Below are 18,944 nucleotides of genomic sequence, written 5' to 3'. Positions count from 1 at the left end.
CGTTTTAATTTTTTTGGGATGTAGTTCGTGCCGCCGGCAGGCGACGGTAAGGAAACCAAGAGGTCTTCAGATCTGCGTCCGGGCTGTGACATCCGGCCCGAAACAAACTAACCCGTCCACTACGCCAATCCGGGCCGTAGACCGCATGGGCTGGATCCATTTTGCAGTAGAATATCTGGTTACGCCTCGGTGAACTTACCGCATGCGACTGTGGGGTATCGACGACCTCCAAAAATAATTAAATGGTGCCAAAATCACAAAATGGTGACCGACGGTGAACAGATCTAGCATTAACGGCTTCACCGAATCCATCTCGCTCGGCCCGTCCGCACAACTCTCGTCCTCTTCTGCTTCTGCCTTCTCTCCTTCCGCAGCTTCGCCAACATTGGCGTTCCCTGAACTAAAGCAAAGCACGATCCACTTGGCGGAGCTTCGAACTATCAAACCACCAGGTGCTCGAGCAAATGCGCCAAAGAAGCTTCTGCTTCTATTTTTACCTGTCATTCTACAAGAGGATGACTTGCTTCCATCGTTTTGCCCAGTCCGTGTTCCAGCTTTTGCTTCCATCGATTTGTCAGAACGATCCGTTAGGAGATGAAAGAAAGACCGTCAAGTCACGAGGCGGTGAGATGGTGCTCGACCAAATGCGCCTACAAAGCTGCTGCTCTCTGTTACTCTGCAAGCAACCACGTACGGTTAACACGTCTGCGACCGCGGAGATAAGAAATGCGTCCGACTCGAAAACAGAACGAGCCCAACAGAAGAAGAGGAGAAAGCAGCAGACATGTACATGTCTTCTTTTTTATGTCATTTCGTCGAACGGATACATCGACGACGCAAAGCAATGGGATTTCTCGCACCTGCTGACCGAGGAGCGCCAAATGACGATGCCAGAAGGGATATCGGACTTCATAAGGCCGGCGTCGAACGATCTCTAATGATGCCCGATTGCTTCCGACATCGGTCTTAATTATGTTGCGGACGCATCGGCAGTAGGGTCCGATCACGGCAAGTCAGAATAAGCTAACGCAAGTTGGAAGATTTTGCAGCGTTTTATTATTATTATTATTATTATTATTATTATTATTATTATTTTGGAGACGGTTCAGTGGGAAGCGGTAGCGATACCGGGGGGCATTCAGATCTTCGACGTCCGGGCTGCGAGACTCGACCCGACACCCGAAACCCAACTTGGAAGACGATCTCGATATGCCTCGGTGAACTTTCCGAATTCCACCGGGTCCCTCAACTGCGACAGAAGTAACAAATTTTCGTTATCTTATTGCGACCGGCGGTGAACAGATATGATAATCGAGGAAAAAAAAAAGTTTGATTCTGTTTTAATAGAAGAAATGTAAAGCAGATATATATATATATATATATATATATATATATATATATATATATATATATATATATATATATATAATCGTGATAATATTTAGTAGGATTATATTAGCACGTAGCATGCGTGGGCATGGAATTAGGGGACTAAAATGGTGAGATACTGTGGAAGGCGACTGGATGGTGGACGATGGTTATGCACCCCAATCATCGGTCTGGGGATCCGACAAACATCAGCTTGAAGATCTCAATCCTCCAATGAGATGGCCGGCGATGCATGGATGGGTGGGGCCTTAATCTGTCTCCCGTCCCCAACCTTATCCGGTTTCATTTTCACCACCTGGAGGAGTTCCCCCTCTACAAACGACTCGAAGCGTCGAGAGCCTCAGAAAATAGGAGCCAACTCCCCGCCGCTCTTTGCCTTATGGTCAATGCCGGGGGATGGCCGAGCCTCCACCCTCGCGGGGAAGATGACGACCCACTCCCTTGGCGTGGCTTCTTCTCCCGCTTCAAAGTCCTCCATCGTGTGCCTTGTTTACTTGCCCATCAATTAGAAGAGCTTCTTCCGAGTTGATGAATGACCAGTTTATGTCTGCGGCTCCTTCATTGCACAAAACTCGGGCAACTGCTCTGTGACGATAGATCGAGGAGTATCGGTCTCACGTTGTGTTAATCGCTCTATCCATCAATTTCACGATTAAAAATGGTAGGAGGTTTAGCCCTTCATCAGACCCAACCGTTCATCCCGCCACCACCATCACAGAACCCCGCATCCCATGTTTCGGAACATCGGCCGAGGGAGCCGTTGTCGTGCCTCCCCCCACCGCACCAGGTCAAAACCATGGAAGAATTCAAAAAGCTCCATGCTCGGTTCATTAAGCTCGGACTGGATCGCGTTCCCCGCCACGCCGGGGATCTTCTTCTGGCCTGCAGCTTGTCCGAATGGGGCAGCATGGACTACGCCCGCTCAATCTTCCTGGGGCTCGACGACCCCGGAACGTTCGATTTCAACACCATGATCAGAGGCTCGCTTGTCCACGGTGATCCACAGGGAGCACTCCTCTTTTACCCGGAAATGCTGCGGAGGGACGTGGAGCCGGACAATTTCACGTTTCCGTTGGTGCTCAAGGCATGTTCTCAGCTGTCAGCTCTTGCACAAGGATTGCAGATCCACGGGCATGCAGCGAAGCATGGATTCCAGTGCGACGTTTTCGTCCAGAACAGTCTGATCAACATGTATGGCAAGTGCGGCGAGGTCGAACGATCTTGCAGGGCGTTCGAGCAAATGGGCTCCTGCAGGACCGTCGTCTCCTGGAGCGCCCTGACGGCGGCTCACACCAGAATGGGGTTGTGGGGCAAATGCCTGGAGATCTTCGCGATGATGACGAGAGAAGGCCTGCGGGCTGACGAGAGCTCCATGGTCAGTGCCCTCTCCTCATCCAAGAATTTGGGCGCGTATGGTACGGGGAGAAGCATCCACTGTTCCTTGCTCAGGAGGTTTACCGGACTTAATGTCGTCGTGCAGACTTCGTTGATCGATATGTACATCAGCTGCGGATGCCTCGAGAAAGGAATTGCCATCTTCGAGATGATGTTCGAGAAGAACACGTGGACGTACAGCGTCGTGATTTCAGGGTTGGCGATGCACGGGGAAGGCGAAAGAGCGCTGCAGGTTTTCTCAGACATGCTCCACGGAGGCCACGAACCAGACGAGGCCATCTATGTCGGAGTTCTGAGTGCTTGCAGTCATGCCGGGCTGCTCGATGAGGGGCTCCGCTGCTTCGATCGCATGAGGCTCGAGCATCGCATCCCGCCCAGCCCTCAGCATTACGGGTGCGTGATAGACCTCATGGCCCGCGCCGGGAAGCTGAGAGAGGCATATGAGCTGATGGAGAGCATGCCGGCGGCGCAGACGGAAGCGGCCTGGCGGTGCCTGCTGAGTGCCAGCAAGACGCACGGAGAGCTGGAGGTGGCTGAGAGCGCCAGTAGGAATCTCGAGGAGTTGAATGCTCGTAACAGCGGAGACTACATAAATCTGTCGAACATGTATGCCGAAGCTAAAAGATGGAGCGACGCAGCGATGACAAGAAGAGAAATGGTGGATCGAGGGCTGGTGCAGGCCCCGGGATACAGCAGGGTAGAAGTGAAGGGCAAGATGCACACCTTTGTTTCAAACGATAAGAGGCATCCGCAGAGGCGTCAAGTGTACGAGATGGCGTATCAGATGGAGTGGCAGCTGCGGTTGGAGGGTTACACACCGGAAGAGAAGAGGCGGATGGTTGGTGGTGCAGAGAGTCAGAAGCTTGCCATCGCCTTCGCTCTGCTGAATACGAGCCAGGGAAGTCCGATCCGCATAATAACAAACCTGAGAATGGGGAAGGAATGCCATACCTACACCGCACTCGTATCGACTATCTTCGAGCGGGAGATCATGGTCAGGGATCGAAACCGATTCCACTGCTTCAGGCGAGGGGTATGCACGTGTGGAGATCACTGGTGAAGGAAACACGGGAGGCAGCACAGCAGAGAAGAGCAGAGCAGAGCAGCGGTCGACGTCCACTCCTTTCTCCTGTCAAAAAAAATAAAAGACTCTTCTTCTTAACCAATAATGTCTCTCTCTCTCTCTCGAGATAGATAATTAATTATACATGACGACAAAACAAAAAATTTTTTCTCTACCTCATGAGTCGTGCTGCTTGCTGTATGCTGCTGCTGCAACATGAAGGTGTTAATTTGGGATTTCAGTAAAAAAATACCCACTGCTCCATATTACTCTGATGGTGGAAAAATACTAAACAAACTTTTCTCAAACATAGAAAATCTGGCCTCCACGGACAGAATACTTTTACTTCTCTCTCTCTCTCTCTCTCTGGTTCTGATATATGGTATAACAATAATAATACAACAATGTTTAGATGTTGTTCGGAATATTGATATGCCTCAACAATAATAAGGGCAACTCGATCATACAAGCCTCAATCCAGAAACTGCAGTTGACACTTGTTTAACTCTTGGGTCACCACTTTCCAATGACACACCACGTGGATCTTCTTTCACCAAAAGGGGCAAAACACCATGTGAGCTCCAAGTTTTGCCTACTGAATCGCTGGCTTCCCCAAGAATTATAGCAAAAACTGCATCGAAACCACCTGCTCCAGGAACCCCCGCCAACAAAACCCCATCCAAATTCATAGTGGCATCCAGAAGTCGGGTTTGTGATTCTGGTTCGATCTACACAATTAAGAAAAAAGAAAATGAAGACACGATACTTACATTAAAGAGACCGGACAAGATGGACAATTTACTGACAACTTACGATTTGCTAAGTACCAGCATTTACAAATGCAAATGACTAACTCCACAATATGATCACCGATGATATTCTAATGCAAGCAAGAGAATGTGTCATGAATCCGTTGGATGCAATTGTTCTTAGAATACCACCTTAGCTGTAGTCATTATGGCAAAACCAAGAAGATCTAATGTTTAGGTGTTTATTATTATTTGGGTCGAGGTGTTAATTATTTGGTATTTTGTTTTAAGGTTACAAGTAGATTGCATCACGTGTTTTGCTCAGACATACAAGATCGGGAAGAAAAAAAAGAACAAGATCATATCGAAGAAAACACCACAAACAGGTCTTGCAAGAGCCAAAAGGAAAATTTCTGTGTTCAAGTCCGAGTGACTCCACTATGAGCTAATCTAAACTAATCTGCCAAGAATAACATAAATTCTATAATTACATAACAGTTTAATTGCATCAATGGGTACTCTATAGAATTCATACAAGTTCCTTTTGTCATGCATTCCAAAGAATGATCACATAATATAAAAACCATGTGACGAAAAGAAAGGGTGATTGTCAAACAATAGTTAACCACAACCAACCCTCACATCATATAAAACCGAACAATGATCCTTGTTTACCAACCACACATTGTCTAACCAAATCAAATTCTCTCTCGATACGTTCCTCAAAAAATCCGATTCGTGCTGATTCTTCCCCCAACCACCGAAGAGATCTCGGCGGAATTGCCACATATGAAATTGAACACAATTTTGCAAAGAAATACCCCACTTGTTTCTCGAGAAGACATGGGAAACATGCTCAGTATCATTTGACTGAATAGTTGCCTCAGCTCCTTGTTGTTTGAAGAAACCCTCCCCTTCGATTGGTCTTTTTTCACGAAAAACAGACATGAGATAACAAATCAAGTCTTTCCCTAAGATTTCGAATAGCTGTTCTAAATTCAAGTTGATTATGTTTCGTTTCTTCCTCGGAGAAAGACGATCAAACAATTCCCAATCATGGTCCTTGTGGATTGGATCATCCGTATAGGATAAAAAAAGAAACTCCAAATATTAGCTATCTTTCTCTTTGAATGAGATCTCACAACTAGAATCCCTTTTTTTTTCGATCCGGTTCCTCGACCACCGCGAACTCTGGACCAACAAAAAAAAATATGACCTCTCCAAAAAGTTGCTTGCACTTGTAGATATCACTGTTTGATATGCTTCAATAGCGAAGTATGTTACATATGGATCATAGGAAAGGAACTTGTTCACAAATATCAACTGATTTTGTGAGTGCAGTTCTGATGATAGATAATCTCCCCATTAAGTGGTGGCATATCGCCTTCTCAACTGACTTTACATAAATTTTCATACTGTCAGAACCAACTAGCTTTAGAGGTGCAGCGGGGCCTAAGACATGAGGATCCACGATGAGTGATCTAGCACGTCTTTGTTACCGAGATACATGCACTTGACCGAAGAGAGCAATTTAAAGCTTCTTCTTTGTAATTGCATATATACAGAACTTTCTATAGCACAAAAAACATTTCCTAAGATATAGAATTGCTTCCTGAGCCTATTTAATTCATTACATAGAACATTGATTATAAGTTTACGAATCAAGTCTGCCTTGTAAAAAGATAGATCATTCATAAAAAGGTCACACAATAACAACAACAACAACAAAGCCATAAATCCGAATTATCTGGGGTCGGCTACATAAATCTTTTGCCGTCACTAAGATTTGTAAAAAGTTGTATATTTAGTTAAGTTTAAAGTATTTAAATCTTTATTTATAGTTTTTATTAAAGTCCTTTTAGCTCTTCTATTTTTTCTCGTGCCACTAATATTAATCATTTCACCTCTTTTGATTACTGTATCTGAAGGTCTCATACAATCTTAAACGATTTTTTCTCATCTTATTCTATGTCAAAAGATACCTAGTTGAATTGGGCAGGCATTCAGTTGAATTACTGAAGCGATACCATTCATGAAAATGCTACAGTACCATTTGAATTAAGCAGGCAAAGGACAATCAATTTAAATTCTAAAATAGCTTAAAATCATGTTATCAGGCTGAAACTCAACAGGCAATGAGTTTTTAGTTTCTACAACCAGAAACATTTCGTGTCCAGCCTGAGCACAGCTCTCTCAGAATATTCTAAACACTGGACCAAACTTCCACAAGATCCTGTAAGCCTTAACAAACTTGTTAAGAGCTCACAGGCATGCCTTGTCTAGTTGGAACAAATCTGAATTGCATTCCACAAGTTACTGCAGGTAGCAGCATATATCTTAGCAATAAACTGTCTTAACAAGTAATCAAGTCGTTTTATTCTCCAATATAAACTACATAATAACAAAAACCTAGAAGATTTGTCCTGAACAAAACCCATAATGAGACTTGGAACAAAATAAACTTACAGGAACACCAGCTGCCTTGCCCATTTCTCGCATATGAAGCCTAATCTCTAGAAAAGCATTTCTTGCTCCTATCAATGACTTGACGACAAATTCTTGATATTGATCATTAACAAGCTGCATCCACTGGACAAGTATAGCTTCTTTTATATTAGGATGATTCACCATAAACAAAAAGAGAGGTAACAGAAATTCTGTAGAAAACATAATTAAAACAGAACAATCATAGAAAATTGACATGTATTTCACAGCAAGTAACACTTCACCAAATAGATTGATGCACTGACTCTGATGCTCCAAAAGATTATAATATCTTATATAATTTATACTATCTTTTTGGACCAAAAATTGCCTATCTCTTAGGGATATGAAAATTATTTATGAATAAAAGAGAAAAATCTAAGATGCAAGATGACATTCAGAAATCTATATTCTCGAAAGAAACAGGAAAAATGTTCACACAAGAAAAACATAGACTTTCAAACTTGCCATGAATATTAAAATATTAAAAATCTCCAGGAAAAATCTACAAGCTTTAAGCTTTTCTTTGTGTCCAAAGAGAAATTTCAATGATTGAGGGCTTATATTCTAAAGAGAAATAGGAAAAGATGTCAGTAAACATAAATTTTAAAACTTGTCATGAATATAAAAATGTTATATACTGAGAAATAAAAGTGTTTTTCATTTTTATTAGTTGATCATATAAATATTCAAAAATCTTTCATACATGTATTTAATGGATATTAAATGCATGCAAATGGCAACACCAATTCCAATGCTAATACAAATCTGCATGTTCTCCTTGCTCTTAAGACATCCTTGTCAGACTTCTAACTCCAATCAGAACCACAGCACCATAATGTCCCATGGTCAGCACTAATCATGCTCTAGCTTGTGGTTGCTTGGGTTTCTTGACTCTAATACCATGAATAAATCATCGAGCTCCAACCATAACTGCTAATTTGTCATAATTGGGACATGCTTGTCTTTAACTATTCCTTCCTTAACTGTTCTTTTCCGGAAATCAAATGTTAGAAGACTCTGCATTCAGGAACAGAAGCAGGGTTCCTATTTACATGAATTGGGTTAAAAGATATGCATCATTCTTTTCAGTTACCATTTTCTGTTAATTTGGTTTTCATTTAACAAGTGAATGCACAATGTAAGAAGTTACTAAATACCATTCCATGGGCATGCCGGCTGCAGCTGCTGATAATATGGCTGTATGCATCCCAGTAATCCGCTGCTAGCTTGCTTAAATTTTTTAATTGCTCCTCAAGCATTGAATTGGCAGATGCAATTCTTTTCCATGTTTCTTGGGACTTCTGAGGATCAGACTTTTGCCACTGCTTCACAGAGCCAACCATCGAGGGGGTAGATGAACCTCCAGTGCCAGGTTCCCCTAGTAGCTGACATGACAATTTAACCACATAAAAAGTTCATAAAATGCCTAATAAAATACAGATACAGAGAAAATCAAGAAGCTTTGGACAAAATAACCTAACTCACAAGATAATCTCAAAGGAACCAGCATAATTAACATGAAGATGTACAATAAAAAATATGCTAAAAATACATATTGCTCCTTGACATTTCAACTCATCATTGTGGAAAAAAAAAAAAACTTTCCAAGCACATTCCCAAAGGAAGAATGCTAGAAAAATTTTATCACGACTTTTTCTCAATTGGGAAACGTCACATAGTTGATTAGTCGAAGGCGTCAAGGAAGTTGTAGGCTTACAAGGGTCATAAGTGGAGGTAAGGAGAAATGAGACTTGTCATGATCCCATTTTGCTTGCAAAATATCAGTGACTACATCCAGCAAATGCTTTTCTCCAGTTACCTGTAAATTCATAATAAGATAACTCTAAGTAATAAATCTCTTTATCAATAAATTAAGGTTCTGACTTTTTTGTCAACATAAATTGATCTTCAATTAAGATTTAGAAGCTGAAAACATCTTAGTGCCTTAATTATGTCTCATCTTGTAATCTAGATCAAACAGCAGACACCAACAAAAAAGCAAAATTAAGCACATTAAGGGAAAAATATGTAGAACATCCAAATTACATCTTCCTCAGAATAAAAGACATTGATCTCATACAATCAAGAATTACTTTTTATACTACTAAAGTTTTTAGCAACTGCTCCAGTGATGATATAACTAGTATGCCCAGAACCAAGAAGTTTCCAAACAAGTAAACAGAATTTATATGGAACAGCTATACATAGGAACCACATTTATATCAATTAGAAAGAAAGATGGCACAATAGTGAAGAAACCTGAGCAGAGGAAAGAACTGCAGGAGAAAATCTGACATATTGTTGACTGCCATAGACAGCAGCACTGATGTCAAAACCACTGCCAATTTTGCCTTGAGCTATACAATGAGCACTTTGAGCTATAATGTGTACCAAATCAAGATCTGAATTAGCTGCATTCCCATGACCCAAACTTTTTTCTGATAATGGGAGGCTAACAACCCCAAGGTAGTGAAGTAATGCTGCAACAACTGATGCAGTCATTGCAGCTGATGAACCAAGTCCAGTTTTTGCAACCTCAGGTTTGCATTTCTCTCCAGTAGCCACTCCATTAGGAGCTTCTGAATTAAATGTAATCAAGGAAAAGGGAGGAAGTGAAGCCAGTGCATCTGTAGTCAAAGGTAAGCCATGTGCTTCGATCTGATAACAGAATGAGATACAGTTTAGTTTTCTTAATTGTTAAACAGTCATCAAGTAAAACAGCATGACATAATAAGATTGACAGTTATGGCTTGAACATCGAAATGGCAATATAGCAACTTACAAGGCAGACCAGGAAATAGAATATAACAATCATGTGTCAAGGAAATATGACAATCAGCACATGCAAACAAAGAAAGCTTTTGTATAAAAAAAAAGGATGATTACCTGGTTTCGATAAGAATAGAAATCATTGGCACCTAATATTGTAATATCAAGACCTACATTGAATATGGAAAATATAAATACAAATGCAGATATGAGCATAATTAATATTAATGAACGTATAAGTGGGGGAACTAAAAGAAAATGTAAATGATACAATGAAACTACCTTGTAGAAGTAGTCTTTGTAATTTATCCTTCTTGCTCTCATCAACAAGTATCACCTTGGAGGCAGTTATGGCATACTGAATGGCTTGTTCCACAAAAGGGTTCGTGAAATCTCTGGAAGTTTCAACAATAGTAAAGCAATCATGTTAAATATGCAGTTGAAGAAAAAAGTTCTTTTCTTGAACGATGGACAAAGGACAATTCAGATAACTGTAATGATCAACAATTTGAAGAATTACAGAAAAAAGGAAAACTGCTGACCCTATGCTTGATTTACAAAAAGAGGCAGCAAGACTTCTTCCAATAATTTGTCAATTATAAAGAAAAACATAATGTTGATCAGCAAATATTAACCAGCAAGAAACATGATAAATAAGATTGCAAATCTGGATGGAGACACTCTTCTTGAATGACTTTGGACGTGCCTAATGTTTCCATTGGGTTAATACTTAATACCACTTTCTGATGGATCAGTTTATGATGCCAATGCAGCGGCAGTACAAACGAAAAATATTCTAGCCAAGAGAATGCCTTTGTGGATCTAAGTTCTTCAACGAGGCCAATGAAAACAGAATCTGATCAGTGATTTAAAAAGCGTTAGGCGCCAAAAGGCGCCAAGGTCCCAAAATACCTGAGGCGCCAGGCGCTCGTCCAGGTGCTCGCCCGAGTGAAGCGAGATGCTCTAAAATATTAAAATATATAAAAAAATATTTTAAATTATTAAAATATATTTTAATATCTTAAAATATTCTCTATTGTTAACAGTAGAGTGTGAGGAGATTGAGGTGAGAAGCTGAGTCACGGTGAGAACTCAATCGTGGACAGGAGACTGTTGTTTGAGAGCAGCAATAGCGGGTGGCAACGACAACGACAGCGGTAGTGACATCGGGCGGTAGCAGAGAGTGGCAGCAGCAACGAGCGACAGCAGAGAGAGGTAGCAACAGTGGTGTTAGGACTCTAGCTTGGAGAGTTCTAATTGAGAGGGGCATTCATGTAAAACCTACCTAAGCCGACCCCTATTAAAGAGGTGAAGAGGTCGGCTAGGGTTAGGAGGTTGTTTCTTAGAGAAAAATTAGGAGTTGTAAAGGAATATGAGTCTTGAGTAGGAGTCCTATTATAAATTAGGGTTTAGAAGCCCTATAAATAGTCATGCATTCCTCCTCTTTTCATAAGCAATAGATAAATCTTTTCTGCAACCTTTGAACAGCAACTTGGAGGGAGGAACCCATATAGAGTTCCAAGGAGGCCGATCCCCTAAAGAGATCAACCCAAGTTTAGAATCTGCAAGGGTTCTAACACCTGGTATCAGAGCAATGTTCTTGGCATCTCGCTGCCCTTCCATAGCCATCCATCAGCCCTCCACAACCGCCCAAAGCAATTCCCACAATTGCTTAAAAGATCGTCGCCAAATTCTGTCATCATCTCCACCACCGCGGATCATCCTTTGATCTCCCTGTGAATTGCAACAGGTTCTGGTTTCCTACCTTACTGCTGCTGCAATTTAGTTATCCTTATTCGAAAATCCAAAAAAAAATTGTTCTTATATTGCTGCATAAACTTTTCGTCACAAAGTTTTCATCTCTACGACGAAAGATACATTGCAGAATTCCAACCGCATAGCACTGTCTGTTTGATCTTGCTACTGTGTTTTTTCTATCCAAATTTCTACAAAATTTTTATGACATCTTTGACACTTCCTAACAGCAGATTTCCCTTTAGTTTTGTCAAAAAATTCTCAATATAAACCATTGATCTTTTACGTCTAATCTGCTATACTTGAAAATCTGCATTATAAAATTTCAGCCGCGTAGTACTATTTGTTTGATCTTGATACAACATTTTTTCTATCCAAATCTCTCTGAAATTTTTATGATAGCTTTGACACTTCCTAAAGTGGATTTTCCTTTGGTTTCGTCAAAAAATTCTTAATATAAATCACTGATCTTTTATGTCCAATCTGCTACACTTGAAAACCTGTGCTGCAGAAAATTTCAGCCACATATTGTTGCCTTAACCCATCTATTTGCAATCTTTTTTGATTAAAATTTCTTATACACTTCATAGATTATCTTGGCTTCCATCTAATATTGATCTATTAAGGAATTCATCTCTAAAAACGATTTTGTGTTGCTACAAATTTTCGTCGCAAATTGCTGAAATTTTTCGACGAGAATTCTGCTATCGCAACTTGCACCAATTTTCTTGCTATTACTGCCGAAATTTTCTTGATTAAATTGGACATCCTTGCTGTCATATAAACTGAGATATTGTTGTCAAATCTCCAGCAAATACTCATCCATATCAGTATCTACATCTCCAGAAGGATGAAATAGAAAGGATTGTAAAAGAGATGCTCGAAATATGAGTTATTCAGCCAAGTTGCAGCCCCTACTCTTCACCGGTGCTCCTCGTACGAAAGAAGGATGAAACATGGCGATTGTGTGTTGATTACCGAGCTCTCAATGGCATAACCGCCAAGGATAAATACCCTATTCCAATAATAGATGAATTGCTAGATGAAAGGGAGCACAAATCTTCACAAAGCTGGACTTTTGATCCGGGTATCATCAAATACGAGTGTGCGAAGAAGACATACCGAAAACCACCTTTTGAACACACAACAACTACTACGAATTTTTGCTTTCTCCAACAGAAAGTGGAATATCTTGGGCATATCATATCAGAGGAAGGTGTGGCAATGGACCCCTTCAAAATTGGAGCAATACAAAACTGGCCGACCCCGAGGAACATAAAATTGCTACATGGCTTTCTGGGTTAAACAGGCTACTACCGCAAGTTCGTGAAAAACTATGGAAAGATCAATGCACCACTTACTTCCTTACTGAAAAAAAATGTCTTCCAATGGTCGGACAAAGCCTCCGCTGCCTTTGACAAACTTAAGGTAGCCATGATGACGACGCCGGTGCTAATACTACCAGAGTTCAACCGACCCTTCATTATTGAGGCCGACGCATCTGGAGTCAGAATCGGAGCCATTCTCATGCAAGATGGTCGACCACTCGCATACACTAGCAAGGCATTGTCTCCCTCCCATCAAAATATGTCAACATATGATAAGGAGATGCTCGCCATTGTGCATGCAGCAACGAGGTGGAGACCCTACTCGATCAATCGACGATTTTAAATTAAAACCGACCATAAAAGCCTCAAGTACTTTTTGGAGCAAAAGATATCATTCCCTGAGCAGCAAAAATGGGTAACAAAACTTCTTGGATTTGATTATGAAATAACTTACAAAAAGGGGAAAGAGAATGTTGTTGCAGATGCGCTTTTGCAGCTACCTGAGCAAGCTGAATTTTCGGCTGTTTCACTTCCGACCAGCGACTTCCTTGAGGATATTAAGATGGAATGGTAAGAAGATTCGAAGACCAGTAAGATCATAAAAAAATTAGAGGAAGCACCAAGCTCCATGGCTCATTACAATCAGGACTCAAAAGAATTATGTTATAAGGGACGCATTGTGCTTTTGACAAATTCTACTTGTATCTTCAAGAGCAGATTTTGGACAAAGTTATTCCATATGCAGGGTACTAAATTGAAAAGGAGTATGGCATATCACCCACAAACCAACAGCCAGACGGAAGTTGTAAATAGGTGCTTGGAGACATCCTAAAGCCACCCACCAAATATGACTACCCAAAGAGAACTCCAGACCCAGCCAAGTGCCATTTTTGATCGACGGATCGTGACTCGACGACGACGACCCACTAATGAAGTGCTAATACAGTGGGCGAACCTACTAACAGAAGATACCACTTGGGAGAACTATAACGACTTGAAGATCAAATTCTTAAAATTCATGAATCATCAGCCTCGAGGACAAGGCTGATTTGAAGAGGGCGGGTCTGTTAGGACTCTAGCTTGGAGAGTCCTAATTGAGAGGGACATTTATGTAAAACCTACCTAAGCCGACCCCTATTAAAGAGGTGAAGAGGCTGGCTAGAGTTAGGAGGTTGTTTCTTAGAGAAGAATTAGGAGTTGTAAAGGAATAGGAGTCTTGAGTAGGAGTTATATTATGAGTTGGTTAAAAGTAGGAGTTTTGAGTAGGAGTCTTATTAGGAGTTAGGGTTTAGAAGCCCTATAAATAGTCATGTATTCCTCCTCTTTTCATAAGCAATAGATAAATCTTTTCTGCAACCTTTGAGCAGCAACTTGGAGGGAGGAACCCCTATAGAGTTTCAAGGAGGCCGATCCCCTAAAGAGATCAACCCCAAGTTTAGGATCTGCAAGGGTTCTAACAAGTGGCAACGATAACAAAGAGCAACGACAGCGACAGCGACAGTAGCATCAGAGAGCAGCGGCAGCGACAGCGACAGTGGCAGCAGAGAGCAACGGCAACGATAGCGGAGAAAGGCAGAGGCAACAGCAGCGACAACAGAGAGGAAATGTCGGTGGCAGAATCGCGAGTACTGTTGGGGTTGGGGAAAGTCGCGAGGAGGAGGCTTCAAACCAACTAACGCAAATGCGACCAAACCAGACCTAAAAAAGTGGTTCAGTCGCTTGGTTTAAACCGGACGCTCGCCCGAAGCACCTGACGCCTAGGCTCGGGCGAGCGCCCAAGCGACGCCTCTTTGAAACACGCCGCTTGGACATTAAACGAGGCGCTCGAGACTCGCCTCGCTCGAGCGCCTTTTGAAATCACTGAATCTAATAAGCTCTTAGATCAACAATGTCAAAATAACATTATATTACCTGTACAATCTCTCGTGTGGTCAGAAAAATACATTTGTATGTTATTTCTCTTCAAAATAACATACAAATGATTTTATCCTTAAATTTTATAAATATAAGATTAACATTATGTACATCTATGTGCATGGGTGGGTGGTGGGAGGGTGTCTATATTGCTATTACCATGATTAGTCAGGTGAGCTTTTTCCCAGATGCTTGGAAAAAAACTCATGTACAATGCACCTTTGTTCAGAAGGCTGATAATACATGCAGGACAAGTCACAAGCTCTTCCAGCACAAGAATAGTAATGACCATATCTGACGAAAAGAAAAGATGAATGACAAAGAATCAGTTAACATAACTAACAAGATTGTATCCCAAGTCACACTGGCCTAAAGATGCCTCCATTTGCAAAAATCAAGGGACTTCCAAGGCCTAAAGTATTCTTGGAAGGGTGCAAGCTGCACTTGCAATGAACAATTCCACAGAATTTCAAATCTTATATTCAGGATATCCAAGTTCCTTGTCAAAATCACGCATAACACCTTTCCATTGTCACCTTATATTAAGACAATTTAGCATATATTTTATAGTTCAGTTGCAGCTTCTCCGCAACTCAATATGGCTTTTGGTTTAGGAGGGTGATCCTGAGCAGCAAAAGACAATGTGCATGATTATACAATAAAATGTATAAATGTAAATTCATGAGTTGCCCAAAACCATAAGCCAACTGCTGAACATATATTGAGTTCAATCACAAAAAGTAGGCATTCAATCAAGCACTTGCCTTGAGGAGGTGCATTGCAAGGTTGAGTTTTTAAGTGATAATTTGTATGTGCACTCTCTAGATAGCTGAGGAGATGTTACTTTAACATCTGTCCATGCCTGAAACAAGTATAGATCAGTGAAATAAGCCCAACAAGTTGTACATAATATTAAAATACATGAATAGTTTCATCAGAAATCAATAAGATTTATTTCACTGCTTAATACAGCATGAAAGAAGGATATATTCGTTTCTTTTCAATTAAGGCATCATATATTTCAAAAAAAAAAAGGAAGATCAAACCACAAAGGTATGCACGGTTACGTGAAATATTCACGCACAGAGACTAGACACCACCAATCCCGATACCTAAGCAAGGAAGTAACTTTGTGCTTAATCATTTTGGCACTTTATCAAATCACTTCTTAACATAAATCATCTCAGAATGGACTTAATAATCATGTACAAACTCAAGCAGGAAAAAGTTGCACATGTAAAAGGTTAGAGGTATATCAATTATCAAATCATGGAGTCACCACAATGCTGAGTTGTGAGCCTCCTAGCTGCCTACTATGAAATGATTCTTAGCTATGTGATGGGGTACAATATGAGAACATTAAGGGTCCGTTTGGAAACACATTCATAATTTTACTAGGCATTTGGAGAAAGAGATATGAGTAAATCTGCAATTATGGAATACCTTAAGTATCTGGTAAACAATTGATGAAGACTGCATTTTAAATGTGCATTAACGTAAGTATTTTTTGGTAAAATTATATTCTAAAAATCCATTAAATATTACGTGACAAATTTATCCTTCTAACATTTTTCATATTTATTCAAAATTGAATACATATTTTTTTAAAAAATTTAAAAGTAAAAAAAAAATTGTATGTAATCTTACAAAAAAAAATTGTACTGCTTAGATATATTATAAATAAAATATATAATCATGTAAATGAATGTAAAATAACCTTTCAAAATAAATAAATAAAATTCTACCTTATAGAAGACATGTGAGAGGAGTCGGCAACGACAGAAATCGATAGAAGGGGAGAGGAAATGAGGGTTAGGAATTTTATAATATAGTGGTAATCTTATTATTTTAAAGAATGTTATATGATACATTGGAAAATTAAAAAAAATTCATTAGCATCCCGCAAATGCTCTATGCTTATACTACCTTAAGGTAGCATCAGCATTTGAGCATTTACATTGCAGCATTTAGGTCCACTGTGACTTAAAAACAAAAATTTATCAAACACCAAGTCACACTTGAAATATGTATTGGGTTCTCAATACACATTTCAAATGTGTTCCCAAACACACCCTAAGCCTTTAGATAGAAAAATTATGACATCCCCAATTAATCTTTTACCAAAATTGGGAGATGTTGTGATGGCTTATAGGACTAAATGGACTTGCCAATATTAACTTGGGCTTCAATTTTATTGGGTTTTATGTTATTAGGCCACCAAGTTGTTGGATCAGTAATCATATCAAGTGGGATCATAATAAGAAAAAATAAATCTAGAATATCTAAGTTATTGAGATTGTGTCATATCGTTCTTTACATAAATGACAAAGAGTCTAAGATGGTATGTGCATGTTCAAAGGAAACTTATAGATGTGGTGAAATAATCTGGATCAATATTAGTGATATAAGAAGAGAAAGAAGAAAAACTAAGAAGGCTGCTAGGAACAATAAAAAGAAAATGCTGAATAAAAGCATATCCACATGAGAATGATAGCTGCCTAGTTAAGACTTTGACTGTTTGATAGCAAAGTACAAGGGTCGAATCCCATCATCACCACTTGCCATGTGCAGAAAAATAAAAAAAGAAAAACATTCATGCAGCTAACCCAAATAGTTGGGACATTATGCTTGTTGTTGTTATGTTGTATCATCTGGCTCTTTACATTTGTGTTGATTTTTCTCCACATATACAAAGGGGAAGGTAAATTTTCTATCTTAAATCTGCACAGCTAGGACTAGGGAATTTTAACAGTCTTATGTGCCAACATGAAAAATCTACTTGACCATTAAAATTAATTATTCCATTTTTATTTTTGATAAATATGTTTCAATAATCACCAATTGAAACGAGAGGATCACCTCGGGGAGCGAAAAAGCACAATTGCAAATAAATTTTCATCCAAACTTCACCCCAGACATGTTAGGAGCTCGGAATTAGTCTATCTGTCGGGCCTTAGACAAAACCAAAGGGCTGCTGAACAAATATAAACCCTTCCAGAACATGTTTCAATCTGGCCCTGACGCAGGTATGCATCATCTTCATCATGGAAATGACATTATTTTCAGAGGCCTCTGGCTTTGGGCACTCCTCGCTTTGCATTTACCCTATTTCATTACGCCCACAAGAAGCTAACAGAAACAACAAATCCAAAAGATTGTCGTCACAACAACCATTGGGTTATCTTTTTTGCAGTTTGATTAATATAAGAAAGCTCCTGCGATGGTTCGAGCAAATAGGTTACTCCTCGCTGATCGAGATTCTATTTTTCCATTGTTCCAAAATCTCGAATCTTTTCGTTCGCATAAGAAACGTCATAGAAGGTTTAAAGGAAAAGAAATCACTGACCCACGCCCAGCTCTCGGGCTTGATCTCATTGTAGAGAGGCCTGACGATCGCATAGAAGCGGGCCGTGGTGCTGAGAACGAGCCCCGCGTTGGGTCTCTCCAGAATCAGGTATCCACCAGTGATCAGAACCTTTCCGGGAGCCGAAACAACTCTATCCAAACAAGAAAAGAGGAATCTGAGACCCGACCGACATGAGGGGAAGAAACCCCAAAACTGCGTCGCATCAAGAAACCCTTTCTCGGAATAGAAGGGCAACGTTTCGAAGCAAATCGAAGCAAACGGATCGTGACGGGGGAACTCACACTTCCATCGTCGCTCTTCTCGAGTCGCACCCACCGCCAAGCCAGAAGTGAGACCAATGCCGTGAGAAGGAACGGGAACACCAGCGATTTTATTCACCGGAGACAGAGAGAGCACCTCAGACACGGCTTTGCGCAGGACCGGTGCGCAGCGAGAGATGCACTCCTCTGGCCCTCGTCCCCGTACATGTGCTTTGGAAGCCGCATCCGCCAGTCGTGAGGGGTTCGTTGTGTCACTCACGAGACTGGACCCGACCCGGTCTAGATTGGGTCCGACCGGGATAGATAGATAGATTCGGGTGGGTCAGATGAGCCGGTCAGGTGTTGATGACGTATGTCGACGACACATGCCAACAACGTGATCCGTAAATGAGTTAAAATCATATGACTGAGAGATAATTTCAAGGTTTTATAAAATCAATATCCAACAGTTTGAGTCGAAACACTGCT

General features: G+C 40.6%; 2 protein-coding genes across 4 annotated transcripts; one reads left to right on the top strand and one right to left on the bottom strand.

The window, feature by feature from the left end:
• Window positions 1–1,489: 1,489 nt before the first annotated feature.
• Window positions 1,490–4,022, top strand: LOC103994573 (pentatricopeptide repeat-containing protein At1g31920). Of its 2 annotated transcripts, XM_065079221.1 has the most exons (2): window positions 1,490–2,764; window positions 2,870–4,022. In XM_065079221.1, exons 1-2 carry the CDS (start codon window positions 2,048–2,050, stop codon window positions 3,842–3,844), a joined length of 1,692 nt encoding a protein of 563 aa, XP_064935293.1. In that variant the 5' UTR covers window positions 1,490–2,047; the 3' UTR covers window positions 3,845–4,022. The 2 variants fall into 2 exon arrangements, with proteins under 2 accessions (XP_064935293.1, XP_009413217.2); XM_009414942.3 differs by having other exon boundaries at window positions 1,493–4,022.
• Window positions 4,023–4,157: 135 nt separating this feature from the next.
• Window positions 4,158–18,688, bottom strand: LOC135583651 (phosphomevalonate kinase, peroxisomal-like). 2 transcript variants are annotated; one of them, XM_065079222.1, is made up of 10 exons: window positions 18,498–18,687; window positions 18,196–18,346; window positions 15,614–15,711; window positions 10,135–10,247; window positions 9,970–10,022; window positions 9,343–9,741; window positions 8,801–8,902; window positions 8,241–8,468; window positions 7,063–7,185; window positions 4,158–4,575 (listed from the first exon to the last, which is right to left on the bottom strand). In XM_065079222.1, exons 1-10 carry the CDS (start codon window positions 18,503–18,505, stop codon window positions 4,309–4,311), a joined length of 1,542 nt encoding a protein of 513 aa, XP_064935294.1. In that variant the 5' UTR covers window positions 18,506–18,687; the 3' UTR covers window positions 4,158–4,308. The 2 variants fall into 2 exon arrangements, with proteins under 2 accessions (XP_064935294.1, XP_064935295.1); XM_065079223.1 differs by lacking the exon at window positions 8,801–8,902 and having other exon boundaries at window positions 18,498–18,688.
• Window positions 18,689–18,944: the final 256 nt, after the last annotated feature.

The sequence above is a fragment of the Musa acuminata genome, chromosome BXJ1-8 (assembly GCF_036884655.1).
Source record: "Musa acuminata AAA Group cultivar baxijiao chromosome BXJ1-8, Cavendish_Baxijiao_AAA, whole genome shotgun sequence".
NCBI classification, from domain to species: Eukaryota; Viridiplantae; Streptophyta; class Magnoliopsida; order Zingiberales; family Musaceae; genus Musa; species Musa acuminata.
Note: the sequence above shows the minus strand (reverse complement) of the source record. Positions and strands in the feature narration are given on the sequence as shown.